Here is a 13724-nt window from a genome sequence, read left to right as displayed (position 1 = left end):
AATTTTGATCAGGACAGTTTCCAATTGTAAGGAGGTCGCAGTGTATGGAGAGAGAAGCATGAACACAGCTATTTACAAAAGTGATGAAGTGTTGTAATAGATTGTGTATCTATCGATCTTTCTATCTATTTCTGCAAGATGCTGGGGAGGGCATACATTTTTAAGTTATTTGCTAAACAACTTGATTCTGTGCATTAACTTTTTAATTTGCTAAAAACACTTAATACTCGTAAAGCTACCTTCATTCTGCTAATGCTAACTCCCTCCGGTTTACCAAACTTTCAGTAAAGTCTATGCCATCAAAAAAGTATTTGTGGGAATATTTTGGAGAAAAAGCAAGGGAAGAGGCCCATGCTCCCTTCCTGGGTGGCCGTGGGACAGAGAGAAGAATCCCTTGGTCACGAGAAGGGAGATGTGAACAACCAGAGAACCAGTGCACAAAGTTGGAGCTGAAGGCACCCAGAAGACGCAAGTTCTCAAAGACATCAGGGGTTATCAGTGGGCTCTCCTCCATCATGAGATGCGGGTCAAGTGAAGTCAAATTGAATCTCAAAGCAAAGACAGCTGATTCTTGGGTCACACTTGCTTAACCGTATGTATGTATGTATGTATGTATTGTTAAAGATGTTATATATCTATGACAGAGAGTGCGAGCATGAGGGTGGAGGGCAGAGAGAGAAGCAGACTCCCTGCTGAGCAGGGAGCCTGATTGGGGCTCGATCCCAGGACCCTGGGATCATGACCTGAGCCGAAGGCAGACGCTTAACCTCATTTAGAATCTTAAACTTTCTGAGAGCTACTCCCTGGGCTTCCCCAAACTGACATCAAGTTTTGTTGTGCCCATGTCTCTCCCCATCCCTCCCCCTTCTCAATTCCTTTCTCTCTTTAAAACATGTTTTTGTCCTTTGGCATAAAATTTAGAGTGATACCATATTAAATAACACAAAATTCCATGGCCTGAATAATTGTGTTTATTTTCTTTAAATACACTTAAATATGAAACAACAGACAGTAGTTCAGTAAACTCGAAACTACAAGCTGGACAGTAATCAGAAAATCAGGGCTGATCCTACAAATCGAAATCTGCATAATAAAGAGTCAGAATGATTCACTAGAGAGTTGCATTAGCAAAGGACTTGGAGACTATAAAATTGCCTCATGGGCTTGGAGTAATCAATCATATGGCCCCTCTGATTCTAGGATGATCAGACCCTTTTCATTCACCAAAAAAAAAAAAGGGTTTACACAGGTCCCCTCCTCTCCATTCTCGGTGTGCAGGGGCATCTCAGTTGGAAGACATCTGTCAGTGAACCAGGGAATCCTTAGCTGGTGTGCAATGGAAGAGTGATCTGGAGTCACTGTGGGACTATGGGTAAAACGGATTTTTTTCTAGTACCTGGGGAAAAAAAAGTGACAGCAACTTGGCAAAGCAGCATGCTGTTTAAAATGTCAGGGATGGGGAACTTAGGAACAAATTTGAGTCAAGGATTTTCTTGACCGTGGAGCCCACAGGCAGCCTTCTTCTTTAGAAAGCGGCAATGCTTTGCACATGCTGGTTTTCCATTTGCACATGTTCTGGTGTGAAAGGGACATCTGTCCTCACAGCTGTTGCAAAAGAAAATAAACATGACAATTCAGAATAAAGGACTACATTCAAAGGAATAACTGTTCTGATTTGATTACGTTTATCCAAGTGAATTTTCCAGATATGTACTGAAAATGTCAATATAAAATCCTGAATGGTTATTCCACATGGATGCAAAATCTATGAAAGCCCAAACGGTAACCTGTAAGGGTTCTATTAATCAATAAATTTCTTGCTATATAAATCCAGTGCCAGCCCCTTCCTCAAAGAAAAAACAAACATAGTTAGGTGGACATATATTGAGAGAGATTGAACCAAAGAGTCTGCTGATCTGAAACTCACCCCCCAAATAATTGTTTAAATCTCATCAATTAACTTTTTGCTGAAGATCCATACCCAACAATAGCAGGCAGGATTTTCTTTTTTTTTTTTTAAGATTGATTTATTTATTTGAGAGGAGGAGAGGGAGAGAGAAAGAGAGAGTCTCAAGCAGACTCCCCAGTGAGCGCAGAGCCTGACACGGGGCTCGATCCCAGGACCCCGAGATCAGGACCTGAGCTGAAACCAAGAGTCAGCCGCTTAACCAACTAAGCCACCCAGGCGCCCCAGGATTGTCTTGTTTTCACACTTAATCATCACTTTATATACTCTCACTTCGTCCTCAGTTGCCAAACCTCTGTTTTACTATCCAAAAAAAGGGGCTTGGGCACTGCAAACAATGCTTTAAGAAGGAATCTCACCAAATCGGAAGGGCATTCACATTCAATGTCAGTGGGTCAAATGGAGATAAAAGTGAAAATGCCTTTGACCTGCAGGTTTCTGCGTGAAATATCTTGTGCTTCTGGCAGCAGCTCTCCAGGGTCTCTCTGCACTCCATACAACTGCAGTTTTCTGGGTGCTGGATGAGATCTCTGGGACACAGCGTCTTACAGACACACTCACAACGATCTTCGTCAAACTTCATGTGCGGCCCGCAGAGAGCCAGTTCCTGGAGATGAGAGTGGTCTAAACGGAAACAGAGACGTGGCATCAAAGCTGTTGTATACAGTCCATTATTCTAAAGATAACTGGGATTCTCCTAATCTCCTTTCCTGTAGGTTCTTGCTCCCTCATCTTTTCACGCGGTGAAGGAGGTTCACCTCTGATTTCATAATACAAACACTGAATTCATGCATTCTCTTAAGTTGGTGAGAAAGAGGCTACAAGCTGAATATTTTCGATAGCATTTTTAAAGAGATTTTTTGGTTGGTGACTTGTTACAAAATGCAAACTTTCACAACCAAGTATTAGGAATAAAACATAAGCTAGCTAAGAATTATGAGTCTGGTCCTTCCTAGTTTTTAGATGAAGATTAAAAGGAGGGAGGAACAGAAGTATTGGCATGATAGAAATACACCTCAGACCTTCCAGGCTGTGGATAGAAACAGTGATGTATTTCCTCACCACAGATCACAACGCTGTTATAAAAGATACAACAATGATGATAAACTTTGATTCCACAGACATCTGTTGGAAGAATACATTCAGCTGAGAGGAGGGTCTGAGAGGTTTTTGACACACCGAGTTGACAGCTATTTCTTCTAGAAAGTGTACACAACAATTGGGTAACTACCGCTCCATGTCCAATTCTGATCATCAAGTTGACATTCAGTGCAGGAAATGGAAGAGATAGAAACTTGGGAAGAACTTGACTGTGACACTTGAGCATTCTTGAAGGTTCTGGAGGCCAGTGCATGGTGAGTTTCTTCCCCAAACCCACTTCTCTCCAAATCTGCCTCATTTAGGGAATGGTGCCATCACTCCCGACTCTACTGCCATATTGGGTCTCATCACTTTGTCTACCTGGTTCTGCCATCCTGAATTTGTTCTATCATTTCCATCAACACTGTCACCCCCTCAATTCAGTCAGTACCCTTATATTTTTTGTGTAGATGGCTGTCACAGATCTTGCCATCACAAATTTTATCCCTTCAATCCATTTTCCACAATATTATTAAATGCAAATCTAATCGCATTGCTCTACTGCTTTAAGTTCCTTAAAAGTTTCCCAATAAAAGACTATCTTCCCACCAGGACATATGAGACCCTCCATGAACTAGAGCTTACTAACCTCCCAGGCTCATCTCTCTCCCTCTCCCCCGTCCCCCCCTTCATATATATCCTATGTGCCATCCATACCAAATTATACTACTTTTTGTTCCCCTGATATGCCAGGGTCTCTCAGCTCCATGCTTTTGGCCTTGCCCTTCTCCCTGCCTGTCAGGTACCTCCCCAGGTATCTTTCCCAACTTCTACAAGTTTAGCTAAGTGCCCTTACCCTGTGCGTATTTCCATCCTGTCCTTTCTTGCACTGTTTACATTTGTCTATTTCCTCTATGAATTAAAAATGCTGAAGGTTATGGGAATCAGAGCTCATCATTCTGACATAAAATAGGCACATGATAAATGTTGAGTTCATCTGCTGTAATAAAAGGGTCCTGAAACAGGCTCATGTATGAAGACTCTGAAGAATCCCAGCCGTCGTTCCAAGACATTGAGTTAAACCATATGTTCTTGTCAATATCTGACCACTGATAGTATATCAAAATGGCAATCTCATGTTGTCTAATCTCATAGTTTTAACCGCTCTGTGGTTGATGATATTCAAGGAACCATGTGGAAAAGGTGTTGGAAGGCTAGATCTGGGGAGATTCTTGGAATTGCGTGAAGAGGAAAAAGGTGAGCTTTGTAAGCCATATGCCAATGAGGCATATGCCACTTTTGGGCAAGTTGAGAATACGTTGTTCCCATTGGATATTCTTTTCTGCCTTGTCAAAGATTAATTGACCATATAATTGTGGGTTCATTTCTGGGTTTTCTATTCTGTTCCATTGATCTATGTGTCTATTTTTGTGCTAGTACCATACTGTTTTGATGACTATAGCTTAATAATATAACTTCAAGTCTGGAATTGTCCATTGATTGATAAATGGATGAAGAAGAAGTGGTATATATGTATACAGTGGAATATTATTCAGCCACAAAAAAGAATGAAACCTTGCCATGTGCAATGACATGGATGGAGCTAGAGAGTATAAAGCTAAGTGAAATAAGTCAGAGAAAGACAAATACCTTATGATTTCACTCTTATGTGGAACGTAAGAAACAAAACAAACAAGCAAAGAGGAAAAAAAGAGGGAGAGAGATAAACCAAGAAACAGACTCTTAACTCTAGAGAACTAATGGTTACCAGAGGGGAGGTGGGTGGGGAGATGGGGGAAATAGGTGATGGGGATTAAGGAGGGCACTCGCTGTGATGAGCACCAGGTGATGTGGAATTCAAAAGAATTGCTGAATCACTGTATTGTGCACCTGAAACTACTATAACAGTGTATGTTAACCATATTGGAATTAAAATAAAAACTAAAAACAAAACAAAACAGATTGTTAAAGGATAGTTAAGTAGCTCTTAAAAGATTAGCATGATTCACTGGGTGGCGGTAGAGATTCATTCAGACCACCTCAGGTAGAACCAGTGCCCTTCGATGCTTTAGGGAAACAGTCCCCTAGGTGTTTGTTGAGCTACAGCAAGGTAGTTGGCAGAGGCTGGTTTGAATCCCTATAGGCATTAATTAAAAGTAACAGAGACTGGGGCACCTGGCTGGCTCAGGTGGTAGAGCATGTGACTCTTGATCTCAGGGTCACGAGTTCGAGCCCCACTTTGATGTAGAGATTACTTAAAAAAAAAAAAAAAAAACAACAAGTACCAGAGACTGGGTGTAGGAGAACTGAGTGAAGCAGCAACTAGCTAAGGGTGATACCCTGAAGTATTACATATTGATTTCAATCCTAGGGAGGTTGATGATGGAATGCCATGAGTTCTGTTCCCAGCCTTGTTTCATTCATCATTTTTCTCAATAAGCTCATGGACTTCTTCCAAATAAATTCTTGAAGTTGTGGCTATCTGGAAGAATTTAAAATAGAAAATGAGGACTCCCCAATTTTTCTTTTTTCTCTTTTGGTATTGTTTGTTGTAACACTTTAAAGCTATGATCTGAATCCAATGAGATGAAACTAAACTGGTCTTGGATTCACTAACCCACATGTGCTCGCTCATTCAGGGAAGAGAAGACATTGCGGATGGAGAAAAGGCAGTTGGCGTAACAGCCACATATGTGAAAAGGGTGTTTAGTGAACAGTAAACTCAGTATATGTCATCAGTTTGATGAGGCCACTGGAGGAGTGACCGTGATCTAGCTACCCCATGCCTCTCACTTCCATCACTGCTACAACTTCCCCCAAAGTCCCCTGCCGCCTTTCCTGCCCTGGGCCAACACATCCTCTTCTACCTTGTCACTGGTTGATTGTGTTAAAATTCAAATTGGTGCCGCCATGGGGTGCCTGGCTGGCTCAGTCCGTTAAGTGTCTGACTCTTGGTTTCCTCTCATGGTTCGTGATCTCATGGGTCATGAGCTAGAGCCCCCATTGGGCTCCGTGTTCAGCGGGAAGTCTGCTTGAAGATTCTCTCCCCTTGCCCCTCCCCCAACTCATGTGCATGCTCTTTCTCTCTCTCTAAAATAAATAAATAAATCTTTAAAAAAAAAATTTTAATTGGTGCTCTCACTCTCCGGCTTGAACCAGTTGAGGGGTTTCCCTTTGCCCTTAGCATCACATCCAATCTCTGGGACAAGGTGCCCAAGGTCCCCTGTGAACCTCTCCAGCTTCCTCTCACATCTACCCAGCCCTCTCCCATTATGTTCGCACCACGCTGAACTTTTTTTTAGCACGCTGACATGCTGCCTTCTCGCACTTCCAGTCCTGAGCGCTTATGTTTCCCCTGCTCAGAGCTCTTCTCTCCTTTCCTCAGCACACACGTGCACCAGCTGAGTCCCTCCCCGGGATATCTCCTTTATTAATTGTATATTGATCTCATGTTGAAATGATTCTATTTTGACATGTTAGATTAAATAAAAATATATAAAAATTAAATTTACTTGTTCTTTTGACTTTCTTAATGTGAGTACTACAAAATGTAAGTTACATACATGACTCTCACTGTCGTTCCATTGAACAGTCCGGTTCTGGAGAGAGAGACTGAGGTTCAATATAGCTTACTAACTAAAAAGAGTGTGCCCAGGGTAACTGGGCTGCCTTGGTGGGTGGCAGGCTCCTCCATGACTGAGGTATATTCTAGCAGAGGATAATCTGAACACTTGGAGGGAAGGATGTAGATGACATTCAAAACCTGCATGAGCTTTCATGAAAGCATTTAGAAGGAAACTGAGAGACAGAAGTCTAGAAAATAGAATGTTATTTACGGTTTCTAGGACAGCATTGCGTAGAGTTTAGTCCTTACAGAGTCTTGCTTGTAGATCATAGTTTAAAACAAGCAAGGTTCAAAGTGCACGACTCCTTGTGATTTTTTTCAGTGGAATCCTGTCATGTTCTCTGGGAAATAAATTTTAACAATGCACTCATTTTCAGCCAAAGAGTCATCACCAAACATCACAGCATTACGACTTCTGAGCAGTGATGACATTTGGTTCCCAACTCCTCTTAGCCCAATAGCTAGCCATGTTTTGCTTTTACTTTGCCCTAGTTTCAGAAAAAGTTTTCTCCTACTCCCCCTTTTTTTCCTCAAATAATTGGCCTGTTTTCACATGCCACCGTTGAAAGAAACCAACAAGTCTAAAATTACTTTATGTTCCTGTGAGACTTTTATACAAATAAATTAAGTAAAATGTGGTTGACTAGTGTTTAGCTCTGAAGTGGCTTTCATGAAAGGCTACCCGTGCCTTTCAAATCCAATGCTGTGGGATGCTCTAATCACTGGGCTTTTCTTTAAGATTAAAACGCAGAGTCATGCATCGGTAGACTTACTATATAATGAGAACACAGAGGGCTCTGGAACCTGACTGCTTCTATCACTCTTAGCTGTGTAATCTGGAGAAAATGACGAGACATCTTGGTGTGTCCATTTTGTCATTGTAAAAGAAAGGGATAATAATAGTACATTACAGATTGTTGTGAGGATTAAGTGAGTTAATACATCTAAAAGGCTTACAACATTGCCGGGTCATAGTAAGCGCTCAATAGATGTTAGTTACAATTGTTACTTTTAGTATTACTATTATTATTTCCTTACTGTTATCATTACCTTCCATTCCAACAAGTGGATTCTCCTCCTGTAAAACACATTTACATTTGTCGCCATCCCACAGCATGTCAATAGGACAGAGTTTCTTAGAATGGGAACAGCTAGGAAAAGAAAACAATAAACCAGATTTAAAATCTTTCAAGGGCAATCATACCTTTGGGGCATTTTTAAAAAAATGTTGAATACATTTCTGAGTGGAGAATAGTTAAGATTTTTAAGGAGCTTAATCCATATTTATGAACTGTATGTTATTAGATAGTAATTCTGTAAGCACAAATATTCTATTAGGAAACTAAACTGTAATTTTGGACATTTATAATCTTTTTAAGAAGATTGCTGTTAAAACGGTGCAGATTAGCTGTCGACAGAGCTTATTTACCAAAAGTAAACATTGTCTTGACATAGCTCTTAAGCACTACCTTCTTTAAAATGGAGATAAGGGGCGACTGGGCGGCATAGTCGGTTTAGCATCCGACTCTGGGTTTCGGGTCAGGTCGTGATCTCAGGGTCATGAGATCGAGCCCCATGTCAGGCTCCATGCTGGACGTGGAACCTGCCGAAAATTCTCTTTCTCCTTCGCCCTGGCCCGCACACATGCTCTCTCTTTCTCTCTCAAATAAATAAATAAATCTTTAAAAATAAAATAAAATGGAGAAAAGAACACTGGCGAGGACAGCAGGAACAACCTGAGGATAAACGTTCTTTTTATAGGAGCTTTCTTTTTTGCTTGAGAGCAATAGGAGTGTTTTCTTGGCTCGGTAATAACTAACATAAGTACCAGCTCACTCCACTTGCCACCCACCCAATACTTTTACGGTTCTACTTCTGCAAGATCTAAGTATCTAACTTAGTTACTTTAGGTTTTCGTTCACTGGCATTTGCCCTTTGTTTCTCTTTACGGAATTCTTTTTTTTTTTCCCCAAATCAGTGATTCTTACCTTTGATTTCAGGACACCAGGGCGTCATAATTTTTCTCATAAAGAACCACAGACTACTCTCAGGAAATTTCAATGTCAAATTAATTTTAAGCCATTTTAATTTAAAATAAGACTTTTCCATTTGGTACTCTTTTTTTTTTTTAAAGATTTTATTTATTCATTTGAGAGAGAATGAGATAGAGAGAGCATGAGAGGGGGGAGGGTCAGAGGGAGAAGCAGACTCCCTGCCGAGCAGGGAGCCCGATGCGGGACTTGATCCCGGGACTCCAGGATCATGACCTGAGCCGAAGGCAGTCGCCTAACCAACTGAGCCACCCAGGCGCCCCTTCCATTTGGTACTCTTAAGAGGAAAGTCAGAAAAGTCACCAAACTCAGATGCAGATAGTTTTACCACTCTCAGGGACTTTGGAAACCTCCCCCCTCCCCCAATTTTGGGAGTTAAAAGGATAAAGAGCTGGAAATGAGTTTCATGTAATGCTTGTTCTGCAACAGGGACATGTGCCAAAGTCGAGGCTGGAGTAGAGTTAAACAGCCACACTGGACTATGCATATTAAGAACAAAGGTTTCAGGGCATCTGGGTGGCTCAGTCAGTTAAGCATGACTCTTGTTTTAGGCTCAGGTCATGATCTCAGGGTCGTGAGATCAAGCCCTGCGTGTGGCTCCATGCTCAGCCTGGAGTCCGCTTGAGTTTCTCGCTCCCTCTCCCTCTGCTCCTCCCCCCAACCATGCTCACTCTCTCTTTAAAATAAATAAATAAATCTTAAAAAAAAAGAAGAACAATGGTGTCTAGGGGCGCCTGGGTAGCCCAGTTGGTTAAACATCTGACTCGTGATTTCGGCTCAGGTCACAATCTCAGGTGGTGAGATCGAGCCCCGCGTCAGGCTCTGCACTGGGCATGGGCATGGAGCCCACTTAAGATTCGCTCTCTCCTTCTCCCTCTGCCCCTCCGACCCCTATCCCGCCCCCTGGTTTCATACGCACACACCCACTCTCTCCCCTAAATAAATAAATAAATAAATAAATAAATAGAATAATTTAAAAATAGAACAAAGGTGTCTATAAGTAGATGGGTAAGTTCGTAACCACTGAGCTTTTTGGTCCTACTGCAATATACATCTAACACCTAATTAATGAAGTATTCTCCACATACGACTTTAGCAAACGCAAGAACAAGCATAGCTGAATACAAGAAGTACTTACTGATCTTCTTCTGGGATCTGGATGGATCTTCTGATAATGGAGTATGAGTGGCGGGGAGCCGTTGGCAAGCACTTACAACCTGTATGGTTGGCAACTTTAACAGGCACTAATTCAGGTACTGAAGTCAAAGGCACTGATATCTCAAAGAGCTAGAAGAGAGAAAGAACCATAACACATATATATTGTTAGATAATAACTTCTAGAGTCTGCATTTTTGCCTTTGTCCTTTATGGTAGTGACTTTAGCAAAGCTGTCCATTAACAATAGAACTAATAAGGATAAGGGCTGGCATGATGGAAAGGATGCTGGGCTGGGAGTCAGGAGACCGGGGGCTTACGCAACTTTACCAAATATTTAAGCTTGACCAAATCTCTTAACTTTTTGGTGTCACTGGTACCCCTGTAAAAGGCACTGTTGGTCCCTGCTCCTACTTGAAATGTGAGTGTAAATTATACGGACTAAATGAAATTATAGCTATGAAGTTTCTTTGAGACCATGGTGAATAGATTATTGCGTCCTTTCTTTCCTTTTCAGTCCTTTGGACTTGGCTATGTGACAAACTTGAACTGTGTGTGCTTTGTGGGCTCACTTTCTCCTGCGTATGCTGTAGCCATGAGAAGAGCATGATTTGGCAGGTGTGCTGGCCGAAGAGATGGGAGACACAAGGAACACACCTGCACTTAACAGCTGTAGCTTGGAGTCAAGCCCAAGTGAGCCCACTCGAAACTAACTGACCCTTGAATATATGGGTAAGAGTAAGTCATTATTGTTTGAAACCACGAAGTTTTAGAGTGTGTATTACACAGTAATACCTGACTGATACAAGATCATCATGCCCAACCAAATAATTATAAGTAACATGAATATCATTCTTTCTATGTTTCTATATGCCAGGTCCTGTTTTATATTAATTCATTTACCCCTTATAACAACATTATAGGGTGGGTTTTTTCTTTATCCACCCCCAATTCTACAGGTGAAGAAACAGATGTACAGAGAGGTTACATAACTTGCCTAAGGCCACATAACTATTTATTGGAAGAGAGGGGATTTGAATTCAGGCAGTCTGCTCTAGAGCCAGAGCTGATACTCTTAAGAATATGCCTTATTACTTTTTGGAACAAAATGTCCGTGATCCGAAGAAGCAAGGTGGGATCTTGCCAAGTAGAATTCAGAGAAATGTCAATTACTTTGTTTTTAGACTGGTTCTATGGTGTATGGATAAATCTGAACTTGATTTTAGTGTTCTGTTCACTGAATCCCCATTCTACTACGCAGAGTATTCATTTATTCACTTAGTTTCAAAGATGTGTTTCATCAGATAGCCCATAACTTTGGGGTGAGAGGTAGTTTTTTTTAAGCCACTATTAAAATGTTCAAGTGTGCATATTTGGAAAGGAAAACTGCTGTAGACTTACACTTAAGTACATTCTTTAAAACTAATCATTTGTTGAGTGCAACAGTCAAAAATAAAGTACTCAACTATCTGTTAAGTGGAAACAATCCATTAAAGTTGTGTTTATTCTGACCTTTTGATATGTAATGGACCCTTTATGAGTCTAAGTAAGAGAATGTTTTTAGAGTGTTTACTTTGCATAAACTTCGTATTCTTGCGAAATTTTTCAGCTATGCTTTAGGGAACAACATGGTCATGAACCAAAGCCTCTTACATTATGCAAGCTTTGTTTCTACTGACAGTTGATGCTTAGCCATACTTATGTCATTTTCCCCCGATTGTCAAATAGTAAGAAGTCAGAATTTTTACAAGTTCCAAGATTCTCTAAAAGAATTTAGAAAAAGAAACTCAACAGTTTGTGAGATATTTTAGGAGGTAGGGGGAACAAAATGAAGGATAAGTTAACCTATTATCAAACAAATCAGCATTCCATTCTTCCCATCCAATTAAGATAATTTTCCTCTAAAAACAGGTGGAGGTGCCTCGGCGGCTCAGTTGGTTTAGCATCTGACTCTTGATTTCAGCTCAGGTCATGATCTCAGGGTTGGGAGATCGAGCCCTGCGTCGGGCTCCGCACTGGGCTTGGGGCCTGCTTAAGATTCTCTCTCTCCCTCTCCCTCTGCCCCTCCCCTTCCTGGTGCCTTCTCTAAAAAAAAAGGTTTTTTTAAAGATTTTATTTATTTATTTAATTGACAGAGAGAAAGAGAGAGACAGCGAGAGGGGGAACACAAGCGGGGGGGAGTAGGAGAGGGAGAAGCAGGTTTCCCGCCGAGCAGGGAGCCCGATACGGGGCTCTATCCCAGGACTCTGGATTCATGACCTGAGCCGAAGACAGTCACTTAACCAACTGAGCCATCCAGGCGCCCCTAAAAATTTTTTTAAAAAAAGATAATTTCCTACCATGGATATATTCATTGCATATGTAATTTTATTATACTACCTCTGTTCACAATCAGAGAATAGATTGCAAAGGTAAATGTGACAACTGAATGAATACATCAACATGCACGAGAAATGTGCAACACAGAACCAAAAGGAATGTAGTTGGACTTACAGCCTTTTAATGTTTTCCTAAGTTTGTGATTACTGCTCTTCAATGCAACATTTCTTACATTTGACAATAATACGGTAGTGATAGAAAAGAGAACTTACCTACTGGGCAAAAGAGATTTTACAAGATGGAGAGGGAAGAATTATCTCTTTCATGGGGACTATAGACTAACTTTCAAAGATCTTTTGTGCTAGATACGCTCCATTTGCGACCCCAGAGATGCCGCCCTCCCTCCTTCCTTCCCCACCGGGCTCTGGGTCTCAAGACGCTGGCCTCCATGTCTGCATCTGTAGGTCCTCTTGCCTCCTCCACCCCCTGCCCCCAACTCCTTGCCACCACTCCTCCAACTGGTCCAGCAGCTCTCGTCTCCCCTTTCTCTCGGGGTTCCTGAAACTGCTCGAGCCCCTAGCCTCTTTGGCCCAAGGGTGGCAACAGCTCCCCACTTTTGCTAGCACTGGGTACTTCACCAGCCCTTCCTCCTTCCCGTAGCCCTGCCCACACCACCCGTCCAACTCTTCTCACTTGAACAACACAGAACCCAACAAATACACGAGACAGTGCAGATGTCTTCATTCCTTTTATCGTCTGTTCTAGTTAACTCCCATATGATTTTCCGATTCTTGACGTTACAGCATCAGAGAGACCAGGAGCTGATAAGAGTTCAGGCCCTGGAGTCCCACAGACCGGGATTTGAGTCCCAGCTCTGCCCCAGATAGCTCCCTGAGCTCAGTTTCCTCATCTACAGAGGAGGATAATAGGATACCCTTTGAGCTTGTTTCGGGGATTAAATGAGATGGTGCCCACAAGGGCATTTAGCCCGGTGCGGGGCAATAAGCCTAGTGGTAGCTGTCAACGCGCTTGTCCTCGGGCCTTCGGAGGGGGGCACAGTGGCGGATGCCCTCCTACCTGCTTGGAAACGTACGAGGTGCTGGTGTTCATACAGACGAGGCTCTCTTCATTGCAGCAGCCGCCGCACCGGTACACATTCACACAGGGCGGCTTGAAGAAGGTGTCGGTGCTCCTCCCCAGCTCACTGGCCACCTCCACGCACGTCTCTCGGGGGCTGCACTGGGTCCGCTGCCATTCCTCATCTATCACTGCAGAGAGGAAGCTCATGGGGGCCGGCCCCGGAAATGGCCCTGACAGGCCAGCACGCGCCAGGGTGGTGCTGAACACGGTCATGTTCACATGAGCAGTGCCGGTTATCTTACGAGATGGATAACTTGTCAATCCCTTAGCCAAAGATTTTTTTCAGAAAAATTAAACCCCAAATCTGTGCCCCTTCCCATGTATACAGTACCTTCTCTGGTAAAGAACACCATCTCCCTATAAAACAACATTGGGTACATCTGGATGA

At 42.3% G+C, this 13724-nt stretch overlaps 1 protein-coding gene across 1 annotated transcript in view; it reads right to left on the bottom strand.

Moving 5' to 3' along the window:
- Positions 1-955: 955 nt before the first annotated feature.
- Positions 956-13724, bottom strand: part of VEGFD (vascular endothelial growth factor D) — a 37615-nt gene continuing 24846 nt past the window's right edge. Inside the window, exons 3-7 of the mRNA XM_036107294.2 lie at positions 13274-13464; positions 9861-10009; positions 7722-7822; positions 2395-2590; positions 956-1605 (exon numbers count right to left, since the gene is read on the bottom strand). Coding sequence (XP_035963187.1) covers positions 1482-1605; positions 2395-2590; positions 7722-7822; positions 9861-10009; positions 13274-13464 — 761 coding nt within the window. The 3' untranslated portion in view covers positions 956-1481. The remainder of the gene's footprint in view (positions 1606-2394; positions 2591-7721; positions 7823-9860; positions 10010-13273; positions 13465-13724) is intronic.

Source organism: Halichoerus grypus, chromosome X (genome assembly GCF_964656455.1).
Source record: "Halichoerus grypus chromosome X, mHalGry1.hap1.1, whole genome shotgun sequence".
Classification (NCBI taxonomy): domain Eukaryota; kingdom Metazoa; phylum Chordata; class Mammalia; order Carnivora; family Phocidae; genus Halichoerus; species Halichoerus grypus.
The sequence above is the reverse complement of the archived record's forward strand: the minus strand, read 5'-3'. Positions and strand labels throughout refer to the sequence as shown.